The sequence below is a fragment of the Miscanthus floridulus genome, chromosome 7 (assembly GCF_019320115.1).
Source record: "Miscanthus floridulus cultivar M001 chromosome 7, ASM1932011v1, whole genome shotgun sequence".
NCBI classification, from domain to species: Eukaryota; Viridiplantae; Streptophyta; class Magnoliopsida; order Poales; family Poaceae; genus Miscanthus; species Miscanthus floridulus.
In genome coordinates, this window is record NC_089586.1 from 108,512,943 (window position 1) to 108,537,187 (window position 24,245).

At 43.6% G+C, this 24,245-nt stretch overlaps 2 protein-coding genes and 2 long non-coding RNA genes across 6 annotated transcripts; 2 read left to right on the top strand and 2 right to left on the bottom strand.

The window, feature by feature from the left end:
- Positions 1–2,938: 2,938 nt before the first annotated feature.
- Positions 2,939–8,413, bottom strand: LOC136467516 (uncharacterized). The gene is made up of 6 exons (XM_066466245.1): positions 8,194–8,413; positions 3,861–3,938; positions 3,687–3,762; positions 3,454–3,527; positions 3,287–3,360; positions 2,939–3,150 (listed from the first exon to the last, which is right to left on the bottom strand). The coding sequence occupies exons 1-6, from the start codon at positions 8,224–8,226 to the stop codon at positions 3,117–3,119; spliced, it is 369 nt and encodes a 122-aa protein (XP_066322342.1). The 5' UTR covers positions 8,227–8,413; the 3' UTR covers positions 2,939–3,116.
- A 761-nt stretch (positions 8,414–9,174) lies between these two features.
- On the bottom strand, positions 9,175–9,848 carry LOC136467519 (uncharacterized). The gene is made up of 2 exons (XR_010761599.1): positions 9,389–9,848; positions 9,175–9,298 (listed from the first exon to the last, which is right to left on the bottom strand). It is a non-coding gene; the product is annotated as an uncharacterized lncRNA (long non-coding RNA).
- Positions 9,849–10,800: 952 nt separating this feature from the next.
- On the top strand, positions 10,801–16,428 carry LOC136467517 (ubiquitin carboxyl-terminal hydrolase 21-like). Its single transcript, XM_066466247.1, has 16 exons — positions 10,801–11,136; positions 11,726–11,806; position 11,845; positions 11,912–11,970; positions 12,055–12,132; positions 12,242–12,346; positions 12,887–12,961; positions 13,051–13,125; positions 13,211–13,285; positions 13,381–13,501; positions 13,603–13,713; positions 13,945–14,117; positions 14,196–14,531; positions 14,688–14,807; positions 14,887–15,400; positions 15,743–16,428. The coding sequence occupies exons 1-16, from the start codon at positions 11,086–11,088 to the stop codon at positions 16,000–16,002; spliced, it is 2,235 nt and encodes a 744-aa protein (XP_066322344.1). The 5' UTR covers positions 10,801–11,085; the 3' UTR covers positions 16,003–16,428.
- Positions 16,429–17,675: 1,247 nt separating this feature from the next.
- Positions 17,676–21,387, top strand: LOC136467518 (uncharacterized). 3 transcript variants are annotated; one of them, XR_010761597.1, is made up of 5 exons: positions 17,676–18,021; positions 18,109–18,199; positions 19,361–19,409; positions 20,109–20,174; positions 20,438–21,385. It is a non-coding gene; the product is annotated as an uncharacterized lncRNA (long non-coding RNA). The 3 variants fall into 3 exon arrangements; XR_010761598.1 differs by having other exon boundaries at positions 17,680–18,021; positions 20,899–21,387; XR_010761596.1 differs by having other exon boundaries at positions 17,687–18,021; positions 20,109–21,385.
- Positions 21,388–24,245: the final 2,858 nt, after the last annotated feature.

The following is a 24,245-nucleotide window of genomic DNA, read 5'->3' on the forward strand; positions in this document are numbered from 1 at the left end:
TCATAGACAATCATCTAAAATAGTAATCACCTATACATGTAGACTTCTACAACTGTGATAATCTGGTAAGACGTATTTTACTAATTTGATAAACTATAATTAACCCCTGAAAACTGGTGAGAATGGTAATACTCTGCCAGGGTCCAACCTATAATTATAATTACTTCACCCTACCACTTTTACCTCAACCACCTCCACATATAGCCTTCCCTTCCACCTCCCTCCACCTAAAGTTTAGGGCTTGCTGAGTACTTTATGTACTCAACTCCCTCCATTCTACGTTTTTAGGTGAGAAGCTACCGGAATACCTTCTCAGATGGAACTACTGGAGTTACATAGGGATAGGATACTCAGCGTATACTCGAAGACGGAGTTGTACGAAGGCGCTACGCTAGGACCACAACGAATATGATATAGGAGTATGCTTAGGGTCTTAGGCTAGGGTTACGTTCATACTCCAAGCTAGTATGTAGGAATGGAGTCACGTTGATATAGGATCGCTGTCTTAGAACTCTGATATACGATATATGGCTAGTGGCCCAAGCCATGTGAGCCCGAACCATGTACTATGTTTTCCCATTAGCAATAAAAATATGGGGTTTTATGTTAATCTTGTTGAGTTGTGCGTATCAGTTACTGATTCAGGACTGATATATGATGCATAGAGGACCCTAGAAGTAGGGCCCAACATGATCGGACTTCCCTCGCCTAACCACTGTTGTTGAAATGTCATCCGGAGTATCATAGCTATTATAGAGTTTGATTCCTACATGTCTCCACATAATTGCATTGCTCTTGTAGGTGTTGTCCCTACCAATAAGAAACTTTGCATACGTTTAATGCATGATTGAAAAGTTTTCTAAAATATTAATAGAACCAGGATTTGGAAGTACGATGGGTGCACACATATATGTGGCATTGCTAGAAGCAAAATATGTGGTGTAAACCACATACTAAGTGAAAACATTGGAACTAATTCAACAAAACGTATTTCGGTTATTCCAAAAAATATAAAATTTTGTATATCCATAGTGCATACAAATAAGTACTCACTTGCAAAAGTTGATATGAAAACTGGGTTTTAAAAATTTATACAAAAATAATAAATTTTAGGTGTGTGTGCACTAAATGATAAAAACCCAAGAATTTTGTCTTTTAGTGCACATGCATCTAAAATTTATTTTTGTCTGAATTTTTCTAGTTTGATTTCATATCCCAACCTTTGCACATGAGTACATATTTGTATACAACATGGATATACCAAATTTCAAAAAAAAATTGGATGACCAAAACAGTTTTTTTAATTAGTTTTCATATTTTCACCTAGTATGTGGTTTCCACCACATATTTTTCCAGGAAGAACATCACAGCTATTGTCATGAAATAGATATTTCTTTAGATCTTACCAGAATTATAGATTGTGGTTTAGGCTTCTAGCTTATTATATTACTGAAACAATTTGCTTGAGTTTAGGTTATTTTATCATATAGAATTATCAACTAGTTACTTCAGTTTGTCTTGGTGGTGCTTTGTGACAAGTTGGTTACTCAAGAATTTCAAATCGAAGAAGAATCTTCACTAACATTTCCTGCAAGTTCATGACCCCCCTTGAAATACAGATTAGCGAACGTAGGTAGTAAGAGCATCTCCAATAGCCTTTCTATGGTGATGTTTGGATGCAGGTACTAAAGTTTAAGATATGTCTTATCGGATGTCACATGGTGTTGCATGGAGTATTTAGATACTAATTAAAAAATAAATTATAGAATCTGTTAATAATCCGCGAGATGAATTTATTAAGCCTAATTAATCTGCCATTAGCACATGTTTACTGTAGCACCACGTTGTCAAATCATGGACTAATTAGGCTTAAAAAATTATCTCACAAATTAATCTAAATCTGTGTATTTAGTTTTGTAATTAGTCTATATTTAATACTCTATGCATGTGTCTAAACTAAAGATGGCAACGGGCACGGAATGCCCGCATGCACGCGGGCATGGAACCCGATGGGCAAGGATACGGGCACCACTTCTTGCCCGCGGGCACGGGCGCGGGCACCATCCTGAACCCAGAGGATAGTTCTTCGCGGGCAAAAAAATTTGCTATCCTCGCCCGCTTATCCGCCAGACCCGCTCCACAGGTCTGACATGTGGGACCTACAAGCAAATATATGTATATATACACGATTTGTTGTGAATATGTATCTTCATATCTCTTGTAATGCACTATGATTTATGTATATCCTCAACCTGGCGGGCACACGGGCATGCCCGCGGGCATTTCATGCCCGCGGATGGAGGGCGCGGGCGTGGTTTGTTGCCCGTGGTGGGTCGCGGGCGCGGGCGTGGGCGAGAGATTTAGCTGGCGGGCGCGGGCGTAAGAAGGTAGTATCCGCGGGCACCACGCCCGTTGCCATCTTTAGTCTAAACATCCGATGGGACAACGACTAAAGTTTAGGAGGTGGAACCAAACACCCTCTAAATCTCACTCTCTAAATCATCATTTAGACAATCATTTATATAAAAATCATTTTCTATATATTTTCATTCTCCAACAGTTTTTCTACATCTCATACGCACTCTAGAGAGTCATTCTCGTCTTCTATTTTTTACTATATTTGAATAACTATTTAGAAAAGCTGTTGAAGATAATTTTTCACTAAAATCTCTATTCATGGCATTTAGAAAAGATATATAGTCTCTTAGAAATGCTCTGATAGTTCTTTCTTTCTTTTTTTGGCAGAGTTGCTAATAATATATCTAGGATATGTTCGCGGAAATTGGCCCAATTCGGTCGAACAAGCCCTTTTTTCATATTCATTTATATTTATATAATGTATATATAATCATGCTTGATTTTTGTGTTGGTGCCGAGTGTTCAACCATGGATGCTTTACTTAAAAAAAACATGCATGCGGGTTGGGGGCGTGCTATCAGTCGTGAGAAAGGAGCCAAATTTGTATCCGTGACCCGTATCCATCTAAGTATACATACGGAGTACACCTTGCGCAGAAAGTGGCAGGGGGGGCATTGTTTGTGATACAACCGAATTGTGTCTACATGGAACAGTAAATCCGATCAGCATCAATAACTGGTACAATCCGCACCCGTCGATCAATGGGGCTTCAGTTCCCTCAAATGTCGGGCCCTGGAAACGACAAATACGATGGTCATACAGTTGTCTACATTGCCTCCAAACATGTGTGCTGCCATCAATAATCAAGAGTAGAAAACATAACATTATTTTGAAATAAATAGGTGACGTTCAACAGAATCGTCTTTACCATTTACTAGAAGGATGATCTATGCCAAGGCCATTACAGGTAAGTATCATACCCTTAAATTTTGCAAGGTACTCCTGAAATACAATAGAGGAAAGAGATTATAAGATGAGTTCAGAAAGGATCATCTCAAGCGTCTACTGTCAGACTAATTAATAAGAAAATCTTACACGCAAAGTATATTGATCGATCTCATAACAACCGGAAGCATCGTATTCTAGTCGCTTAGCTGGGTCACTTAAAACTGAAAAAGAAGAGAAACCAATGAGATATAATTAGTAAAGATTGTAAGAACGGTTCATAAAAGTGTACAGCGGTGGGATCATCCATTCCTTTTTTTTCTGGGGAGTATGGATGATTGTAAAGAGTATTGGTGTCTAAGTAATAAAGGCTGGAAGAATACCCTTGTATGCTTCATTAATCTCCTGAAATTTAGCTGTGACATCGCTATCGCCCTTATGCTTGTCCGGATGCCACATCTAGAGCAAGCATGGGTTACAATGGGTCAATCTACAGACATCTTTGCATGCTAATACATAATACTAGCTTGACGAGCAGAGGTTGGACAGAATCTTACCAAAGCTAATCTTCTATAACTCAATTTGATGGTGTCATCAGATGCGTCATAGTCAATCTCCAGAACTTTGTAGTAGTCCTGCAAGCATAATTAAGTTCATGAAACAAATATAGTATACAAGACAGAACAAATAAACAGATGAATTAAATGTATGATAATCTGATATGACATATTGCAATGAACATTCTTCTAAATATAGATGGCATTTAGCCCAAAGCATAGGAGAATTGCAGATACCGCGGTAAGTAAGCCATGTTATAACATACTATGCCCGCTCCAAATTATAAGTCACTAGCTTTTGATTCTGTCTCCTGGCCTTTCCTTCTTGAGATCTTGCAGCACATGGGTTTTGGTAGAAAATGGTGTAACCTTTTATGCCTTTTGCTGTCCACCTCCACTACCAGGATACTAGTTAATGGTGAACTGGGTGATCTGATCTCTCATCTACGAGGTTTGCGACAAGGGGACCTGCTATCTCCTATGCTATTTGTCTTGGTCATGGAGGTCCTGAACTCCCTGGTAATGCAGGCCACTAATGACAACATGCTGCATCCGCTGGCCATCCAACATGCAAAGCACAGAATTTCTTTTTATGCTGATGATGTAGTGCTGTTCATCCATCCTTTTAGGAATGATCTTCATGTTGTGAAGCTGCTTCTGGAATCCTTTGGTCATGCATCAGGTCTTAAGACCCATTTGACCAAAAGTTCAGTAACTCCGATCCATTGCTCTGAGGATCATATGAGGGATGCTTCATGTGCCTTAAAAGATTTTCCTTGCACTTATCTTGGCCTACCTCTCACAATTCACAAGCCGACCAAAAATGACCTCCCATTGATTGACAAGGTGGCTGATTACCTCCCTAGGTTGGAAGGCTTCCTTAATGAACGGATCTGGTCGGTTGATCATGGTGAGAGTGGTTTTAACTGCAGTCCCCATCTACCTCATGATCGCTATGGACTTGCCTAAGTGGGTTATCAGGGCAATTGATAAGTGGCACAGAGGCTTACTTTGGAAAGGCCAAGAGCAAGCAAATGGTGGGAACTGTCTAGTTGCTTGGGAAGAAGTGTTGCGCCCTCTGCAGTATGGTGGTCTTGGAATTCACAACTTAGAAACTCTTGGTTGGGCGCTGCGCATCTGCTGGCTTTGGGCACAAAAAACTGATGCATCTCGATCTTGGGCAGGATTGCCAATTCAGGTGCCACAAATGCTAGCCCTCTTCAATGTTGCTGTTGAAACTTCAATTGGTAATGGGGAGTCAACTAAATTCTGGTCAGATAGATGGTTGCAAGGCAGGACAATCTCTGAACTCGCACCCAATCTATTCAGCTTGATCTCCAAAAGAGTTGTAAAGCAACGCATGGTGGCCCAGGCCCTGGACAGTAGGCATTGGGTGACAGATATTAGAGGGGCTTTGACTGTACAAGTGCTAAGAGAGTATCTGCTTATTTGGGCATTGGTTGATGACCTGGTTTTACAGCCAACAGTTCCTGATCAGCATAAATGGAAGCTAAGTATTTTTGGAACATACAGCAGCAGGTCTGCATACAATGCCTTTTTCTTTGGAAGCATCAGGTTTGCACCTTGGAAGCGTATTTGGAGAAGCTGGGCACCCTTACGGTGTAAATTTTTTGTTTGGTTGGCCATTAACAACCGGTGTTGGACAGCTGATCGCCTTGCCAAGCGTGGGCTTCCTCACCCGCCAGCATGCCCGCTTTGTGATAAGGCTGAGGAAAATATTCAACACATCCTCATCTCATGCGTGTTCGCCCGACAGATTTGGACCCTGATTTTTCAAAAGCTGGGCCTGCTGTCTTTTGCTCCAAGGATCCAATATTCGCTTCTTGGGTTGGTGGTGTGGCACCATCAAAGGCGTTCCAAGAGGATCGCATAATGGCCTCAATAGTCCGATCATCTTAGTTGCTTGGGAATTATGGAAGCACTGAAATGCTTGTGTTTTTGAAGGTGCTAGGCCTAGCACAGAGGTGCTGCTTCAATCTGAGGCCAACGAGAGTAATTTATGGTGTATAGCGGGAGCTTCAGCCTTAAATGAGTTCCTTGCTAGGTCGTTGGTCTTGGATCACTAAGTCCTTGGTCGTTTTGTGGTAGCTGGTCGTGTTTTTCCTAGTTTATTTCCTAAGTATGTTGTTTTGAATAAACCCCATGGGGGTGTCTGGGAGGGGGTTTCTTACTTCCCTCCCTTTTGTATCTTTTCTTCTTAATGAAATGACACGCAGCTCTCCTGCGTAGTTCGAGAAAAAACTAGGGTTGTGTACTAATTCAGATTTCTCTTACTTTGACCAAGTTTATGGGAATATATATCGAACATCTACAATATCAAATAAGCGCACTATTAAGGACGTACTGCATGATCGATTGAATGAAACTAATATGGTATTGTAAATGTCGGTACATTTTTTCTATAGACTTTGTCAAACTTAGAGAAGTTTGGCTCAGGACAAAAACAAAGAGACTTAAAACTCGGCATACGGGAGTATCAAGAAATATCTCAGAAACACATAATAAAAAAGAACAACTATGTCTAAGAATGTTTTATCAAGATAAAGAGTGACTATATGACTGAAGGGCGGGCCTAGTGCAAGCGGTAGAGTCTTACCGTCTGTGACCGGAAGGTCCTAGGTTCGAGTCAGCGGTCTCCTCGCATTGCACAGGCGAGGGTAAGGCTTGCCACTAACACCCTTCCCCAGACCCCGCACAGAGCAGGGAGCTCTCTGCACTGGGTACGCCCCTTTAAAGAGTGACTATATGACTGTACATATGGCCTTTAATATATAAATCGAAGGTCGGGTTATGTGGGATAGATCCTGAGCATTTTACATGAGAATATCAGAAAGTGTCAAGTTTTTTCATGGCTTCCACACCATATTGACCAGTGACCACCAGCAAACCATCACAGAACATTTAAAATACTTAATTGAATAGTAGAATAGCGTTTACTAGAAATAAATGCAATTTAAGTGTCACACTTGCCAAGAAACCTCTTAGTTTCTGTTCACTTTCTGAAAGCCACAACTCACGGTAAATTGTGGGTTGAGGTAGCTAGCCGAATTCATTTCGGAAAAGCAAACACCACCAATGAGCTTCTAATGCAAGTAGGTCAGGTTTAGGTTAAGAACTAAAGAACAATGAGTTCAGTTTTCCGACCACATTAAGCTCTTCAGATAGAAATAGGAATAGGATTGGGACTTGCGTCTCCATTTCTTTGTTCCATGTTTTGTACCCTGTGTGGTGGATCATAGTCTAAGTACTATGGGTGTGTTGTAATTGGCTATACTCATTCACTTGTGAATGATGGAGACCGCAAAATTATATTCCTTAATCTAAAAAAATCATGAGGTTAAGCTCTGCAGATAACCAATGTAAATGGACGACCTACTAGTAGTAAGAAATCATGAGGTTAAGCTGAACACTGTACCTGGAGTGTGATGAAAGTATCTTGTTTCAACAAATGTATGTTACTGAAGTGGACATGTTTGGTTCCATCAAGCATGGAAGCTTTGATTTGTTCAAGGCCAAGGATTCTTACTTTGTAAGAGCTAAACTGGCTATCCTTCGCAGTGAAGGATAGGAAAGGAGAGGCAACAGAACCAAACGTGCCCACAATAACAGGTCAAGGCTCAGACAATTAAGCCATACATAATTCAGAAAATACGAAAGTATTCGGTTCATCAAGTGGATACCAAATTCAGACATGCAAGCTAAGTGTGTTTTCATGGTTCATAATACTAATGCCAACCATTGTCTGATACTCTGATTATGAGTAATGACCAAACCAGCTCTGAATAGGAATCATTTTGCTGCATCTATTATCAGCACTGAATTTTGAAAGTAATTTGCAAATACTGAGAAGATGGTTGAACTGAATGCCAAAGCGCACGACGGCCACAAACTGGAATACTACCTATAATTCAGCAGGCTAAAAAAGTCACCTGCCCCAGTTGAGCAACACTAAGTTTAGCCGCTTCTAAAGCAACCATACAGCCCTGTGCACTCCACTAGAGAGACCGCAATAAAGCAATACTACAGTAGAGATTGTGCCAATCATGCGCACGCTGAAAGCAGCTCAAAAATAAATCAATAAAAAAATGGCACGGACTCTATCTGCCTTTTGAGTCCATAATACTACACCACAATTAATCACTCCCCTTCAGCAGCCTCAATAACACAAGGTTTAGCCCAAAATTTCCGAATCCGGTGTTGCCCTCATGGTCGAACTGACGCTCAAAGTCCACGAGTCGAAGCTAAAAGGATTATAACACCAGATCTCGGGAAACAGCCGGAGATTAAAGAGGAATGGCGTGTTGGTGTTTACCTTGCGGAGAGGCTCCTTGCTTGCTCCGTCCATAAACCGTAACAATTCATCACCCCGGGCTCTCTTCGCGCCGCCTGGTTCCCCTGTTCCTCTTCTCGTGCGTTGGGATTCTCGGGGCCGCCTCGATTCCGAGGGGAACGGGAGTCGATCGATCGATAGGATAGGTGGGATCGGAGGAGTTCTTGACAACTTCCCCACCTTTTCTGTTTTTCTTTGTTTATTATAATTTTATTTATTTTGCGTGATGGATATGGAATGACAGGGATAGGTGATGACGTGGAGCCGAGCCGGACATCCGTCCTTTCGTGGCCCGGGCGTCCCGCGTCCGCCCATAAGGCCGCAGAGGGCTTGATTAATGGGCCGGCCTAGTTGTGCCGATATATATATATAAGAGTCCCAGAGTTCCCCTAAACATTTCTCTAAAAAATCCATATTTCTAACTTTAAAAAAAGCTTTAGAAGAAAAAAAAATCATCTCCAATAGTTTATGATATTTGACTTTAAAAAAAGCAAAAGTTGGTCCCACCTACGTATATAGGAACACATTCATGCCAAAAGCACATGCTATCTGCAAGCGTCATGCGGCAGCAGCAGGTACGCATCAGCGGCAACAGCAGCGGTAGCAATATTTCCCTCCAAGGCTATAGCTGGCGATTTTTTTTGGAAAATTGTACTGTAGCACTTTCATTGTTATTTGATAATTAGTGTCTAATTATAATCTAATTAGACTTAAAAGATTCGTCTCGTGAATTTCGTATAAACTGTGTAGTTAGTTTTATTTTTTATTTATATTTAATGCTTTATGCATGCGTCCAAATATTCGATGTGACGGAAAATCTTGAAAAATTTTGCAAAATTTTAGGAACTAAACAGGCAGTTCATGTGGTACGCACATGTATATGGATCAGAAAATAGATAATTAATTCGAGCTGCATTGGTAGCCTGCAAACTGCATTAACAGTTTTCGCCTTTGAGAAACAAATCAATTAGGACATAAATGTGACCAATAATTGTTTCTAAGCAAAGAGAACAATACAAACAACACAGATTCATCGAGATGAGGAACTTATGAACTTGTTCAGCTCGGCGAGATCAGGATTGGAAGCCTGCGAAAACAAGATATCCCAATGACATATTTTTCAACCGAGAAAAAAGTGAAGGAGTTTGTGTCGAACTTGAGTTCATGTAGAACTTACCATGGATTTTTTTTCCCGATCTGAGCTGGTGTCCCGATCGATTTTTTTTTTCCCGATTTGAGCTGGTCTCCCGATCCGAGCTCGTAGGCCCGGCCGCCGCCGCGCGGCGCCTTCCCGGCTGGCTGTCACCCGGCCGAGACACCCGCCCCGCCCGCGTAGAGCCTCCTCTAGCCCTGGGTGCCGTCCGCCGCATTCATCGCGGGCGGGCACCTCTCCGTTGTTCCTCGCCTAGAGCTCCTCGTCCCTGCTGAGGTTGCGCCTCCGTTCCTGCCCTAGACGAGAGGAGCGACAACCTCGTCCCTGCGCACGGACGGGAGGAAAAGCAGCGCTGCGCGACGTGAGAAGCGACGACAGCGCTGAATGGAAGCGTCGGCGGTGCGGGAGGGAAGCGATCGGCGGGAAGGATCGGAGAAAAGCGCGCGACTCCAAGGCGTGAGGGCAGAAACCGCGCGGGAGAAGATTTGCGCGACTCAAGAGCTGCTAAAGTTACGCGGAACTGAATTAGCTTTCTGCCTAAATATTAGAAGTATGGATTAAAAACTGTTGAAGAGAGATTTTTTCTTATTTTCCTAAAATCTAAGTACTGTATTAAGAAGACAAATAAGGAACCGTTGGAGATGCTCTAATATATTGACAAGTGTGTTAAAAAAATCTAATATTGACAAGTTTACCCTTTTTTTCCTTTTGTTTTGTTAAAAAAAGTATCTTCAAAAGGTTCTTAAAACAAGTCTTTATTTTTGATAAAAAAAGAAAGAAAAAAAGAACTCCAATGGTTTCAAAAACAATTTCTTAAAGATAACCACTTAGTAAATATCCACTCACGAAAGATGACCACTTGGTAAATACCCCTAGGCATGGCAAGCAAGACCATTAAATTGGATTTGGGTCGAATTTCGGGTCATGAACGGAATTTTTCAGGACTCAGATGGTTTAAGCCACCACAAGTTATTTGAATTGTTAGGTTTATCCTATTCACCCCTCTAGATATTGTTGGTCTTTTCAATAGGTATTACTCCCTCAGGTTCCAAATTAAAAGTTGCTTTGATTTTTCTGGTTTATCAAAATTATTATGTATCCAGGTATACATTACCATGTGAAATGTGTATTTATTTGGTTATATACGAGCGATAAAAACGAAAATCAGAGAACAACGAAACGCTTGGCGGGTCACGTCCACACACCACTGGGCAGGGGTCTGACTTTGACTCACAAGTCCGTTCCACGCGGGCAACGCCGCCAAACCGCGCGCCGTGGCAAAATGATCCCGCGCTGCCAGTAGCCACGACCCACGCGCCGCGAGCGGGAAACGCGAAATCCACTACCCTTGGTTGCCGGCTTCGTCCCATTTTCCTAGTCGACACGACACATCTCCCTCCGCCGCAGCAGCGTCATCACTCATCAGTTTTCACCAAAACGCGCCGCGCCGCGCCACGCCGCGCCCGCCTCCGCCTCCGTTTCAAACCCGAAATTTTCCGCCGTCCCCAAAAAAAATTCCCTCGCCTTTGCCTCCGCCCAACCAACAAATCCCCTTCCATTTTGCTTGCCTGCTGCCTCGATTAGCCTCCCCCCAACCAAACCAACCTTCCTCTCCCCCGGAATCCCTGGAGGCCACCGACTCCCCCCGCCCGCACCAACCGGCCGGCCACCTACTCCGTGGGCGCGAAACCCTAATCGGCGCCCGCCTCCCTCTCCATCCCATGGCGGAGCAGGACGGCGCCGCGGGGCAGAGCCCGCCCGACTCCGTTCCGGTAAGATTCGTTGCCTTTTGCTTGGGTTGGTTTGGACTCTCCGAGTTCCAGGTCCCGCTGGAGGCGGAGGCTTGCGAGGTACGCTTGGGCTTGGAGGCTTGGAGCCTCAGGGTTTACCGACTAAGGGTGTGATTTTTCCGGGGCCGATTGACTTGCAGTGTGATGCTTGCGCCAGGGCCTTGGCGTCTTAGTGCGTTCTCCGTGTGGGTTATTGCCGCGGTTTTAGCTCGGATCTCGTTAATTCGGGCCCTGCGGAGATTATGCGGGTGGATATCCCCAACCCGTTAATTCGGGATCGGAGCCGCAGCTGTTGCTAGTTGCAGGAGTGATCGCTACATAACACCTCTAATACAGAAAGGGGCAGTGATGCGGTTGTCGTTTTCTTTGTTCAAATCGTTTCAATTATTGTTAATGCAACGGCCAACCCAAGTCAAAACAAAAAACAGAATGGTCATAGTTCTGATCTGCGTTTGTTCTGAACCATCTGCTTTGCACGATTTGCTGTGAACGGGGAGTGGGTACAGTAGAAAGTAATGGCTGTAATTTTTGTACCATGATGAAAATATATTAACATCGTCACTTCTGTTAGGGGGGTGGTGCTGAAAATGGGGATCAGAATACTAAGCAGCATCAACCATTTTTCTCGATGTGCCAGCCACTTCGCACTGTTGTAAGCCCAAAACTCATGCTTCTATCCAGAATTGGCAGTGTCAATTTGTTATTATGCTTAAGTTCATAACTTGTCTATATGTTTTCCCTGCTTCTGCTTACAGAGCCTACTCGAATTCGTGGGATAGGTTTTGTGCTCCTGCTGCCAATGAAAATGACCACACTGTGAGCCTTTTATCTCAAGATTTATGTGATCTTTTGAAAATTTACAGCTTGTAATCATTTGGGTGTACCTGTTCTCTGATATAGAGTGGCTTGAACTCAATGGCGGATGAACAGAACCTAACCGCATCTGCCCCCCTTGGAAGCAAGCAACCACAACCTGAGGTGTGCCCTTTCCCCCAGAACTTACTTTAAAACTTAATGGCTCTAGTGAATTTGTTTGGGCTCTTCTGATAGTAATATTTGCTTACTGGTTCATGGATTTGTTGTTCAGGCCATATCTGGTACATTGGACAGGGAAGACAATTCATGTTCACCACATTCAATCAATAAGGAAGTCATTTTGGTGCAAGATGTCATGGAAATGGAACAATCAATGGTACAAAGCATTCAGCTTGCCAGTTTTTATCTGCAAAATCATCTCAGGAACCTCATGTATATACTTGTTCTGTTCTCTTATACTTTTATAAAAAATGAAAAGTGTGCACAATCCTGACACAGCCACTAGTACGAAGCACAACTAACTAATTAAGGTTGCCTGTTAAGCTAAATTAAGGTTTTCTTTGAGAGACTAATAGTGGGAAAATGATGTGGAACTTTGCATAAATTTGAAACTTAAATGACTATGTACAATTCATGATACATGCAGCTGATCTGCAATTATATTTCCATACATGACATTCCTATAGCAATCCATGTGCCTGAACCTTGACCTATGCCATTAGTTTCTCGTACTATTATTGTTTCTATACCATTTCCTTTCTTACTTTCTACCCACTTTGTTGGTGGCTTTTATATCTAGATTGCCTTGGGACAAAAAAAGGCATTGTTGTTGTATATAACATTAATACAGAGTTCTGTGCCTAGAAGATCCCTAGTTCTTGTCCTTTTGGGTTTTAACTTTACTCCTATATTGTAGGATGGAGTTGATGTGCCACATAGAGGAACAAGTGAGCAGCCAGAGCCCCTTGGCACAGAGCAGCCTGATTCATTTGTAAGCGTCCCCACCACAGCCCTATGACATTTACTGCTAGCTTAGGCCTCTGAAAAGTCCCTTAACATTATTTCTGAGTGCTTCCGTAGGATGAAATCGACATATGGGGTGTCCAAGATAATCAGCAAGTGTTACCCCTTAACAGCAAGCAATGCAACTCTAATGTAAGCCTTTTATTGTCTTAATCACATTTTATGTTCGATCCTTCCTTACATCAAGTCATTTGTATTGCTGGTCTTTGTTCAATAGATTGGTGAAACTTGTGATGCTGAAGATATGCATTTTCCTTTGTCCGTATCTTATAGAAGGCAGCCTAAATCTGTGGTATGTAATATCTTCTGTGCTAAGTTCTATACTTTATAGACATCCTTAAGGACTTATCACAATTTTATCTTGTTGCAAAATTTTCCCATGTGCAGGGAGCTGGTCTTAGCAATATGGGGAACACATGCTTCCTAAATGCAACTCTCCAGTGTATCACTCACACTGTACCGCTTTTTCTCAAGCTTCGCTCTACTGATCATTTCACTCCATGCTCATGTATGGATAATTTCATACAACTAATTATTGTTCGAAATATGTTTTTTTATACATTCTGTTTTATCTTAGTTTGGATGATCTGAACTGCTGTTAACCTGCAGATAATAAGGATGGGTTCTGTTCTTTCTGTGCCCTTAAAGAACATGTTGATGAATCAATTCGAAGGTCTGGATCTGTTATAGCGCCAACAAAGTTCAGAGATAGTTTAAGAAGTATCCTTTCCTCTTGAAATTTTTCTGAGTCCGTTTAATTTTCCCCATTGTAATTGCTGTTTGCATATATGTTTTTTCCTGTTAATTCATGTCCTTCCACTTCTTTTCAGCATTCAGTTCACCTTACTCTTCACTTAAGTATTGCGCTACTGCATCCTTTCAATTGTTGCCAGCTTGCTATAGTCCTATGTGAAGTTATGTGATATGAGATTTCTTAACAATATTTTCTAGAGTTATCTTCGGATTTTAGACCAGGACAGCAAGAAGATGCACATGAATTCCTACGTTGCTTGCTCGATAACTTGCATAAGTGTACTCTTGATCCCAAGTCAAAGGGCAAGGGCTCATCCTTTGACGAAGAAAGTATAGTCAAGGAGATTTTTGGAGGACAACTGAAAAGCCATGTAATATTTAGTTTCTCCATCACCTATTTGTTCTCTTGGTACTAGCATCGCAGCTAATGCTACTCTTTATATCTATAGTTATCTTGCTGCGAGTGTGGTCACAGCTCAGAGACATTTGAGCCCTTCCTGGATCTAAGCTTGGAGATTGATCAGGTCGATCACCTGGTAGATGCTTTGCAATCTTTTACCAAGGTAGAGCAGATTGGGGACTCTGAAAACAAGCTCACCTGTGAAAGTTGCAATGCTCAAGTTTGTAAGAACAAGCAGCTTACACTTCATAGAGCACCGGATGTTGTTGCATTTCATCTCAAGCGTTTTACAACCCTTGACAATTCTGTTGAGAAGATTGACAAACATGTGGTGTACCCTCTGGAGGTTGATTTGAAGCCATTCCACAGCAACCCAGACACTGCGGTGAGTTTTTCCTATAGTAAGTTACTTAATGCCTGTTTGGAAGACATGCTGCTATAGGAGTATCTAGACTAAGGATTTGGATTCCAGTCCCTCTACACAAACAGAATTATTTCCACTTAGGTAGATTTTAATGTTCTATTATACCTCCACATGCAGGGGGAGCTGAAATATGATCTTTATGGTGTTGTTGAGCATTCTGGATTACCCAACTATGGACATTATGTCTGCACCATTCGTTCTTCACCAAGCACATGGTACTTGATGAATGACTCCAATGTATGTGCCACCAGTCCGTTGCTAATGCATTTGACGATATGAACCTTTTCACCATTGTAATAGCCAAGTCATTTTGCAGATTGATTCTATTATTGATTCAAGTGCATTAAACCAGGAAGCATATATTCTATTCTATGTTAGGCAGGGCAAATTTCCATGGTTCTCGAGTTTGCTAGATGGCAAGGATGCCCTACAAGCTGAGAATACCTGTGGCACATCTCCTGTGTCAGTTTTGGAAAATATAGATGCAAACTGTTCAACTTCTGGAGGAGGCAGTAGCAGTAGTTTTGGTGATAAGTTAGAGAAAAATGAAACCAGCCAATTAGAGGAGACAGAGAACGATGAAACGAGTCCGTGCAAAACATCATTCCTTCCTGAGAAGCCATCTAAGAGAAGTTCACTTGGTGCTTCCAACAGCAATGAAACAATAGATGAAAATAATCCATCCAGGGCTTCTCTCCAAAATGATGCGCCTAGATGTCTCCGCAGTCTAGAAACTACCAATCTGGATAAGCCCTCTACTCCACGGTGCTCCAAACGACTGTCACTGTCCTCTGATAATGAGTTTGGAGCGTTTGAGTTTGAGGACTTTGGTAAGTATGCATTTTCAACTATAGTTATGAGCTTCTGGTTTTATTTTCGTAATGCATCTATCTTATTTTCCTTGATAGAACTTCCCACCCAATTTATTTAATATGAATTCCCACTCAATTTATCATGCAGTTGACAACACTACTACTTTATGATTGATTACTGGCCTAATCCTTGTGATTCTAATCACCTCACCCTTTCAGATCTAAACATCAGACTTGCACTGTTGTGCTAATTATCTTGGATCTATTTAATTGTTTCTCAACGCAGTTGAATGTTACATGGTGTAAAACACTGTTCATCCACTTTTTAAGGGCTCATGTTTCTCCTTGTCTCATTTATAGATGAGGAAGAGGAGACTTTACTTCCAAACTTGAAATTTCAACCGAAGGCGAAGAAAGCTAAGGCTGCATCTGCATCTAAAGCTGTGAAGGGTCCTTGCATTGATCAGAATGCATTACATTTGATGAGGGGCATGACATCCACACGAAGAAAAGGTTTAATGGACTGCATAACACAGCAAAATGCAAAGCACGAGTCTCGCAGATGCCCTGCAAGTGACCCTCTGGACAAGAAGAAAAGAAAGCTGGTTCTTCAGTACTAGGTATTACTAAGTTGGGTGCCGAAATCTTGTATTACTGTATATCCTTTCTTTTCTTTTGCTACTTCTCTGTATATCTTGGTTCAGCGTCCCTGCGGTCGTCAGCTGTCCCCTAATCTAATTTTGCTGTCATAGACTTTATGGCTGGCTAGATTGGTTGCAGCCTTGCAGGGTATATGAGAGTTTCAGAGTCAGTTAATCTATCTTTTATTATTTCTGTCTCCTGATGTTTATTTACACGCCTATGTGGCTATTTATGGGATTGGCACCTGTAACAACTGCCCATTTTATTTAGTAGGTAGCACTACTAGGTCAGGACAGGGCTTATCCTGTATCATAGCTAGTGAAGATAAATTGAATCGAGTTTTCTCTGGACTGAGTCTTCAGTCCTGTAACAAAACAAACAATTTTGTTATATTGATTTTTTCAGGAAAAACACAGTATTTAGGAAATATTCCTGCATTCCAAACAGGGCAATAGCTCATCTGCTGTGTTCACCGTGTTTTCCATGTGGGCTACAGCCTGATACCGCTCGTCTAGAGGTCTCGCTCGATAAGGCATGGTATGTCAATTGGCAGCCTGAGTTGACAATGGGCGTGTTTGTGTCAGCGTTTCCGGCGGTGGCGGCCAAAACAAGCGCATAATCGTGCCAAACGCTCCGTGTCGGCTGCGATTGTTTTCGCTGCACCTGGCAAGTGCACCGCAAAAATGAACTGCGGCCACGTTTCCCGTGCCGCGGTGGGACTCCCTGAGTACTCTGGCCTGATTTGTCGACGGAGAAAATTACTATTTATTGGTTTAAAAAAAAGTATGGTTTATAAGCGAGCGACCGGAGCACACCGCGCGGTCTGTCGACTCTATCCCAGACACGCCCAATGGCATAGCAGAACCGCGTGATGGCGTTTGGAGAGAAGTCTCCGCGGAGAAAAAAAAAAACAAAGAGGGATCTGTCATTTGGCTCCGGAAGAAGAGCTTCAGCCTCTTCCAAGGTCAGTTCCTGGTGCCACTTGCCACGACTGGGGTCCTGGTGACTGGTGAGGCTGACGCCCTACGGCAAGTCGGCAAGTTGATGGTGCTGCCCAGCCGCGTGGAGTGCCGAGTGCCTGAGCCTGTGAGCCAGCACACGGCGAAGCAGGGAGTTTTTTCAGGTAGGAGTGCCGGAGACCGGAGGATGCATCGCGTGCTCACTGCTCAGTCCCCTGATAAGCGCCACCACGGGGCGAGGCTCATGGTGCTGCGCCAGCGAAGACCTGCAGAGCAACACAGGTTATTAATGAAGGATGTTAACAAAGAAGCCCTAAACAGCCCTTTCCTACGTCCTCACGAGCCGGGCTAACCCATCTAAGCAACCAAACGGCCCCGTCTGTTTGCTCATGTCGGGTAGCTTTTTGGGTTGGTTTTGCTAAAAAAGTGTCGCTTACTGTTTTAGGGAGGGTTGTACTTGTACCGCGCGCCTTTGTGGCAGCTTTACCACTCGAATGCTCTGAAATGGTTTTCCACGTCTCGATGTTTAATAGTCAGTCATACTAGTTTTTTGGAAATATGGGTCGACCAGGCATTTGGTGGCGCAGTTGGCTAGCGTGTAAGTCTCATAGCTAATCTGAGTTATCCACAGTGCATATTAAAGGCATGTTTCTTTTTTCTCTCTCTCTCCCTCTTAGGCCTACTTTGGCAGCAGTCTTCCCCGCGTGGAACCCGGAGATTTCCCTGGGCCAATCAGCCCCGTGCCAATCAGCCCCGGGCCAAATCTTCGTGCTCTTTGGCAGCCGACCAACCCGAGGATCGCAGCCCGCTTCCCTTCGTTATCCACACGGAAGCAATCCACGAGCGATGAGGCCAGGAGGGTTTCCCCGTGCATCCCCTCGGCGAGTCGCGACCGCCCGCGCACGCGCAGCTCTTCCTTTGCTCGCGCAGGAGCTGCAAGTCGCAAGGCCGCTGCTACGGCATCCGGCCATTGCCGCCGCCCCGGCATCCTGTCGCCGCCTCCCCTCCGCCTTCTTGTCGCTTCGGCTCACGCCAATGGTGAGCCCTCCTCAGCCTACATCTCTGTGCCTCCCGCTAGGGTTTTGGGTTTCTTGATCCTCTCTTCTCATAGACTGTTTCTCGTAGATCCTAGGGCCGCCGCCGGCTCGATCTCGAGTTCTCGACCACTGCTCCGTGACTGCCCCCGCTTGGCCGCCTTGCCTCGTCCCAAGATCTGGTGAGCCCTTCCTCTCTCCTCCTTGTCCTCCCTAGATCGAGCTCCTGCGACTTGGATGTGTAACTTTTACTCATTGGATGTGCTTGTAGTAGCAAACTGAGAATACCATGTTTTGTCTGATTGTTAAAGAACTGCCTTAATCAGCAGTGCCTGCGACTTGGATGTGCTATGCTGAATTTATTTAAGCTGCAGTGCCTTAATCAGCGATGCTGTGCACGCATGAGGTTTATTTAGCATGTGTCAGAGAGCAAATTCTCCTGTTTTAATTAGCTCAATAGACTGTGAAGCTTGTTCCAACTTCCAAGTTAGTTCAGCTGCTCTCAACTCTGATGGTCACACGTTTGAGTCAGTCAGTTAGCTCGGAATTTTCATAGTGTGCCTCGCAATCACAAGGTTTAGTACACAAGATGCTGCTTATTAGAGTTTCTGAAAATTGAAGCCAGTGTTTTTTTTTTTGTTTGCTGTCCTGGGATCAATTCTGTGACAAGATTACCAATTCTCTTGCTCAAAAAATTGAATCATGTTCCTGTAGGTCCAGCTCCTAGGGAGTCGTAGATTTCTGGTTTCGTGAACTAGTGTTGTCGCCATTACAATGTGCATTTAAATATTGGTATGTTCCTTTCTGCATTTAAATATTGCAATTCTTGAACACAACCAATTGACTGGGTGGTATGATATGTTCTACATATTTATTTTTAGATGTAGTTAATTCTTTGAGCTGGTATATCTCTCATAGTTGAGGATTGATGTGGATCTCGTGCAATATATAGTAGGATAGCAGCAGCTCTATAAAATTCTCATTGTCATGTGCATGGTTGTGTCGGACTGCATGATTGTAAAAGCGCCAGTTCAGTTTTGACCAGCCACTGCTAGAATAGATGCAGCTGACAAGAAGTGAAGTGGTAGTGCTACTGAATTGTAGTACTAATTATACTACTGTTATATGTCTCATATTGCTTGTAGATGAAATTTATCCTCCAATTTGGTAATCTTCAAAGTTCCTTAGGGCTCTACAAGTCCACGCTCTACAAGTCCACGCAGTTCTTAGTGCTCTGTTGCTGGAGAGGGATTTCAGTTTTGTGTGTAGGTAGCACTGCTCTGTGCAGGGATGCTATCGGTTTGGCACCAACCTTAACAATGCATTATCTTTGCTTTGCTCAGATAAAATGGATATGCCTCACAGCACCTTGAAGACCTGTTTCAGTATTTGGTAGGTTCCCCTCCAATCCTCCACAGCATTGAAGTTTTATGTTATTATCTACATGTTTCTCCTAGCTTAAGAATGTTATCAAATCCTATCATGACTGATAGCTGTCTTATACGTACATGTAACTAGATGTATTCCCTGAGCGTTGCTGTGGGAATTGAACAATGAAACTTGGGTGGTGGTTAGATGGAAGTAGGAACATTGCTTAAAAAAGTTGTGGAATTGAAATAGGTCCAATGTTCAGAAGCATTTCGTCTAAACAAAATTACGAAAGAGTCGATTACACCGATTATTAACACATGATATTTTCATATATATACGAAAGAGAAATGGTAATCTGAAATTTCTGAGCTCAAGTTTTGGTAACCTGAAATGTCTAAGCACAGTTGTCCTTTATGGTGTCCTGTTACTGCTGGTATAGTTCAGTAGTCCTACTTCTTCATCTTTTTTTATTTTGGCACAATGAATTGATGTTTATTCTAGTGAATTTCTAGTTGGAGTAGACCTTATTGGCTCAAGATTTGTTGCTGCATTTCTTAACACATAAAAAGATTTTTTCACGCAAACCTGTAATAGTCCCTTGCTTGTTCATCCGTACTAGCAGCAGGCAAGACTTCAAAAGAAATTACTGTCAAAATTAAAAGTCAGCTTGCCGCTGCTCACTGCTGTTTCCTGTAATGCATAAATCACTGCTGTTTTCAGGAACCTGTGCTCTTCTTGAAGATGGCGCGGTCGGATTATGAAAGCGCCCGCTGCTCGGAGGCCAAGGTTAAATTCTCTAGTCTTGCTTATTTTGGCATGATGAACTTATTCTGGCTGCATCTTGCTTATTCATAGAGCTAATTCTAGTGAATTGCTGGCCGTAGTAGACCTTGTGTTCATATCCTGCTTTGTGGTTTTCGGTTGTTTGATCTAAAATGGCGAGCTTTGTGCACTGCACTTGAGGACAAAAAATATACAGTTCATTATTCATGCAGCCAAAAGAGGTACATTACCAACTCATCCTGATTTATCTCATTGCAAAAGTGCAGAATCCTTGGTGGAAGCTGTGCATGATTTGAGATGAGTGAGGTGATACTTGAGTGCCTAATATATTCTTCGTACATTCCTTTATCTTTGGAATTCAGTAGTCCTTTCGTAGCTGTATTATCACACCTGTTATTGCAGCGGGGTGAATAACTGACACTTTATCTTTAGTTTGGATTGTGCAATGATAGCATTGCATGGCGTTATTCCTTTTTTTTCCTCATTTATTGTGCCATGTCTGCTCCTCATGTTTTAAGAACAATTGCAATCTGAAGCAATCCTCAATCCTAACCCAATCTGCTAGTTTCTGTCGTTCTACATTTGTGGCAAATAGCACCCTATATTTTTGGCAGGTACCCCAATCTGTCCTAATGCTTCATCCATTTTTTTCCAGTCATGCCCATGCTGCGATGTATGCCTAACTTCCGAATTATATTGTTCCTCCATTATGTCATTTTTCTTTCAGATGTGATATGCTAAGAACTCTGGTCCTGTTTGTTTCTGATATGCCATTCTTTCATCATCGGGCTATGAGACTGCCATGTTTAAGTGGCTTAGAGAGCATCAGCTGTGAAGGTGCCTGGTCAAAGTCCCTCCAAGAAACACCACACTAAGAGAAACCAGCACGGTTATCTGAATTTGTGGTGTATTGAACATATATTATTTCAACCATTGTGCCAAGAAGAACCCAAGCATTCCCGGTTCCCAGCAGAAGAATTTTACATTTTTTGTATATGCTCATGGACTAGGTTATTATAACCCAGTTTATGTCTATCTATTGGATGTAAATGATGGAGAACCATCTGTATCAATGCTACTACTACCTGGATTTCGCTAGATTTTAGATGATAATTAGACATGATTTCAGATTTGAAATATCGTTTTTGTACGGAGAGACTTATTCCTGAGATTTTTTTCACGCTTTTGTGGTTTCAGCATTGATCTGTGGCAGCTTCCTTAAATTCTGATTTTTTTTCTTGACTTTTTACTATTTGTTTGAGGCGTTATTTTTAATTCTTCGATAGTGATAAGCAGCACCAGGGAAACCAAACATGCAAACAGCAACTCTCGTGAGTCCTCAAATTGGCTGCCAAACAGTCACAGGAAAACTCACCCCCGCATGGATATTCTCCCTAGGGTGGTGGTGGGAATCAAAAGTCCAAAAAAATTCCACGCGCGTGGCTATACTCTGGGCTCATTTGCCCCGGCTGCCAAAGTAGCCCTTAACGATTTCACGTCTTCTAGGAGTATGCTCCACGGACCACGGGCACCCAGAAACCACGCTGCACGCTCTCTTCCTGCGTCAGCATCACTGCTACGTCCCATCCCTACGCCTACACACACGTTACTCCTGGCGTCTCATCTCATTCGTGCACAGCCAGCCTAGAGCTAGCGCAACGCTACCAACGGAGCAGGGGCGGAGGCGGAGAAATTCGTGCATAGTGTTTCTAACCAGGGTGAGAAATGGGCGAAAGCCTTCGTCTTAGGTCAGGGTCTCCGTTTGAGATGGGCGGAGATCCCTGAACGCAGCGCACTCCTGTCGAACAAAATCCTCTGTCGGAGGCTCCAGACAGAAGGTCGCTAAACGAGGGATTCAGTAGGCTTTGGCCAAGTAGGAGTAAGAGAAAGGAGCGGAGGCCCTCGGCTTTGGCCGATGCTCCGGACTCGGGCTTTGGCTCAGGCTCTGCCGGAAGGAGAGAGTGAGGGTCAAGTACCGACTCACAAGAACTAGGGTTTCATAATTGCTTCACCAACCTCCTTCTCACAGTTACAAGTGTTCCCTATTTATAGGGCTCAACTACCACTTTACAAAGTTTACAACAGTGCTCCTCAACTGCTACGGTACATTCCAGGAATATTCTAGCCCTAGTGTCTAACCTCAGGGGTGTTCTCATCACACCGTCTCACGATGTCTTCATCTTGGGCCTAAGCCGATGTCCATTAGAGGCCCATCAACTGTCCTCACGTATGCCTTGCTGACCTGATCGTTCCTTGATGGGCCTCCGCCGCCCTGGGGAACACCTTCGCCATGATTACTGCGCTTGGCCTCCACTGTCCCGGGGAGAGCCTCCACCGTCCCGGGGAGAAACTCCACCGTCATTCTTGTACTAGGCCTACCCCACCGTGCTCGGCACGAATTTTTTTTCGAGAGTTGAGAGTTGGAACCTTCACGTCAGTTTCATAAAAAAGAATCCCAAAGACCTCCGGGTGCTCAACCTTGGCACCAAGCTTTCGGCCTCTATGCAATGGAGGTTCAACTACGCGGGACGTCATTCTGACAGCCTTCGCACCTCAACTACGGTTCAGATAAGTCAGCTTTAATTCATCAAAAACCCTTGTTATAGCAATCGCAGATCTGAGCCACTCACCTGCTATCTTGCTACCTCCGACAATCCAATAAGCCACGTCCTGGTTTACAGGACCTCCGGGTCTCCGAGCTCCGGAGTCTGGTTTGCACCATTGCATGCAACATCAACTTCTTAGCGTTAGCCTCCTCTCATTTTCTTAACAAATGCATTGCTACTTTCATTTCTAGTGTTTGTTGCTAACAGCAAATGTGTGGAAACAAAGTCACAAGCTAATAGGCCAGGCCTAGGCAACCTCCGCCATACGAAACGTCCTACGTGCGAACGCACGATACTCAGTTTCCGCAGGCCGTGGCATCCACTCCACCGTCTCCACACTCGCCTTTGACGCCCGGGCGCCCGTGTCCCGGAACACCTGGACGCCCACGACGACGACGCCCCCAACCTCGACGACGCCAATGGTTCTGCGGTGCTCATGACCTTTTGCGTGCCACACCGCCGTGCTTGTTGTGCACCCATCAGGCAGCATTGCACTCGCCGTAGGCCGTGGCCTAGGCTCGCCAACGCTCAACCTCCTTCAAGATGCACGGCGTCGACTGCTAAAGTCGGACAACCCAAACGCCAAAGCAAAGGCTCTACCTGCTACGACAGTTCACCTCCGGCCAGCAAACACATACCGTACCATCGTACGAAGGCCAGATAAGTAACGTATACTCATATACTCTCTTTCCAATTCAGCAGTAATTATTGCCTCACCATTAATCCCACACGATACCAATTCGTACACCTAGTCTGCTTACAGTCATGATGCACCTACATACAGTAACTGTGCAATGCTTCACTAAGCTTTGTCCACAATACAAAGATGTGCAGAGTCTATATAAGCCTTCCGAGATTTGGATCATACAGGACAGTCCAACACATACATCCATGAGTTTTCTTTGTTACAAAACATACATCATCTACGAGTCCCAGACCTTTTGACAAAAATATATAGCCTCCGGCTAACCAATAGAGCACGCATAGCGTTCCCATTGTTTGCCTGCAGGTAATCAAGTGACCACTACATCACCATAGCAAGCACTGCTAGCGACCTAACGTGGCCGTCGTCCTTAGCGTCTACGCCGGCCAGAACGCAAGCCCAAAGGCTGGCATCGCATCGCCCAAGAAGCCGTCGGCACAACCAAAAAGGACCAGTACACGAAGGCTTCGGCCCAGCGACCTCCACATGGGCGTGGAGGCTGCATCCTTCGCCACAACTACGGAACAACTCCAGCCACGTCAAGAAGTGAAGGGGGCCAACTGATTTTATCCGCAGCTGTCGGCCCATCATGCTGGCAACGAAGGATTTGACCTCCAACGCAAACCGCAGCTAAGTTGCTTATCTTTTTGCAACTTCAAATTCTTGAACTACAGCACCAAAGGTATCAAAATAGCATAAGAGAATACTTTTCATCAGCTTATAATCCTAATAAATTTCGCCCTTGTCATTTATTTTTACACATTC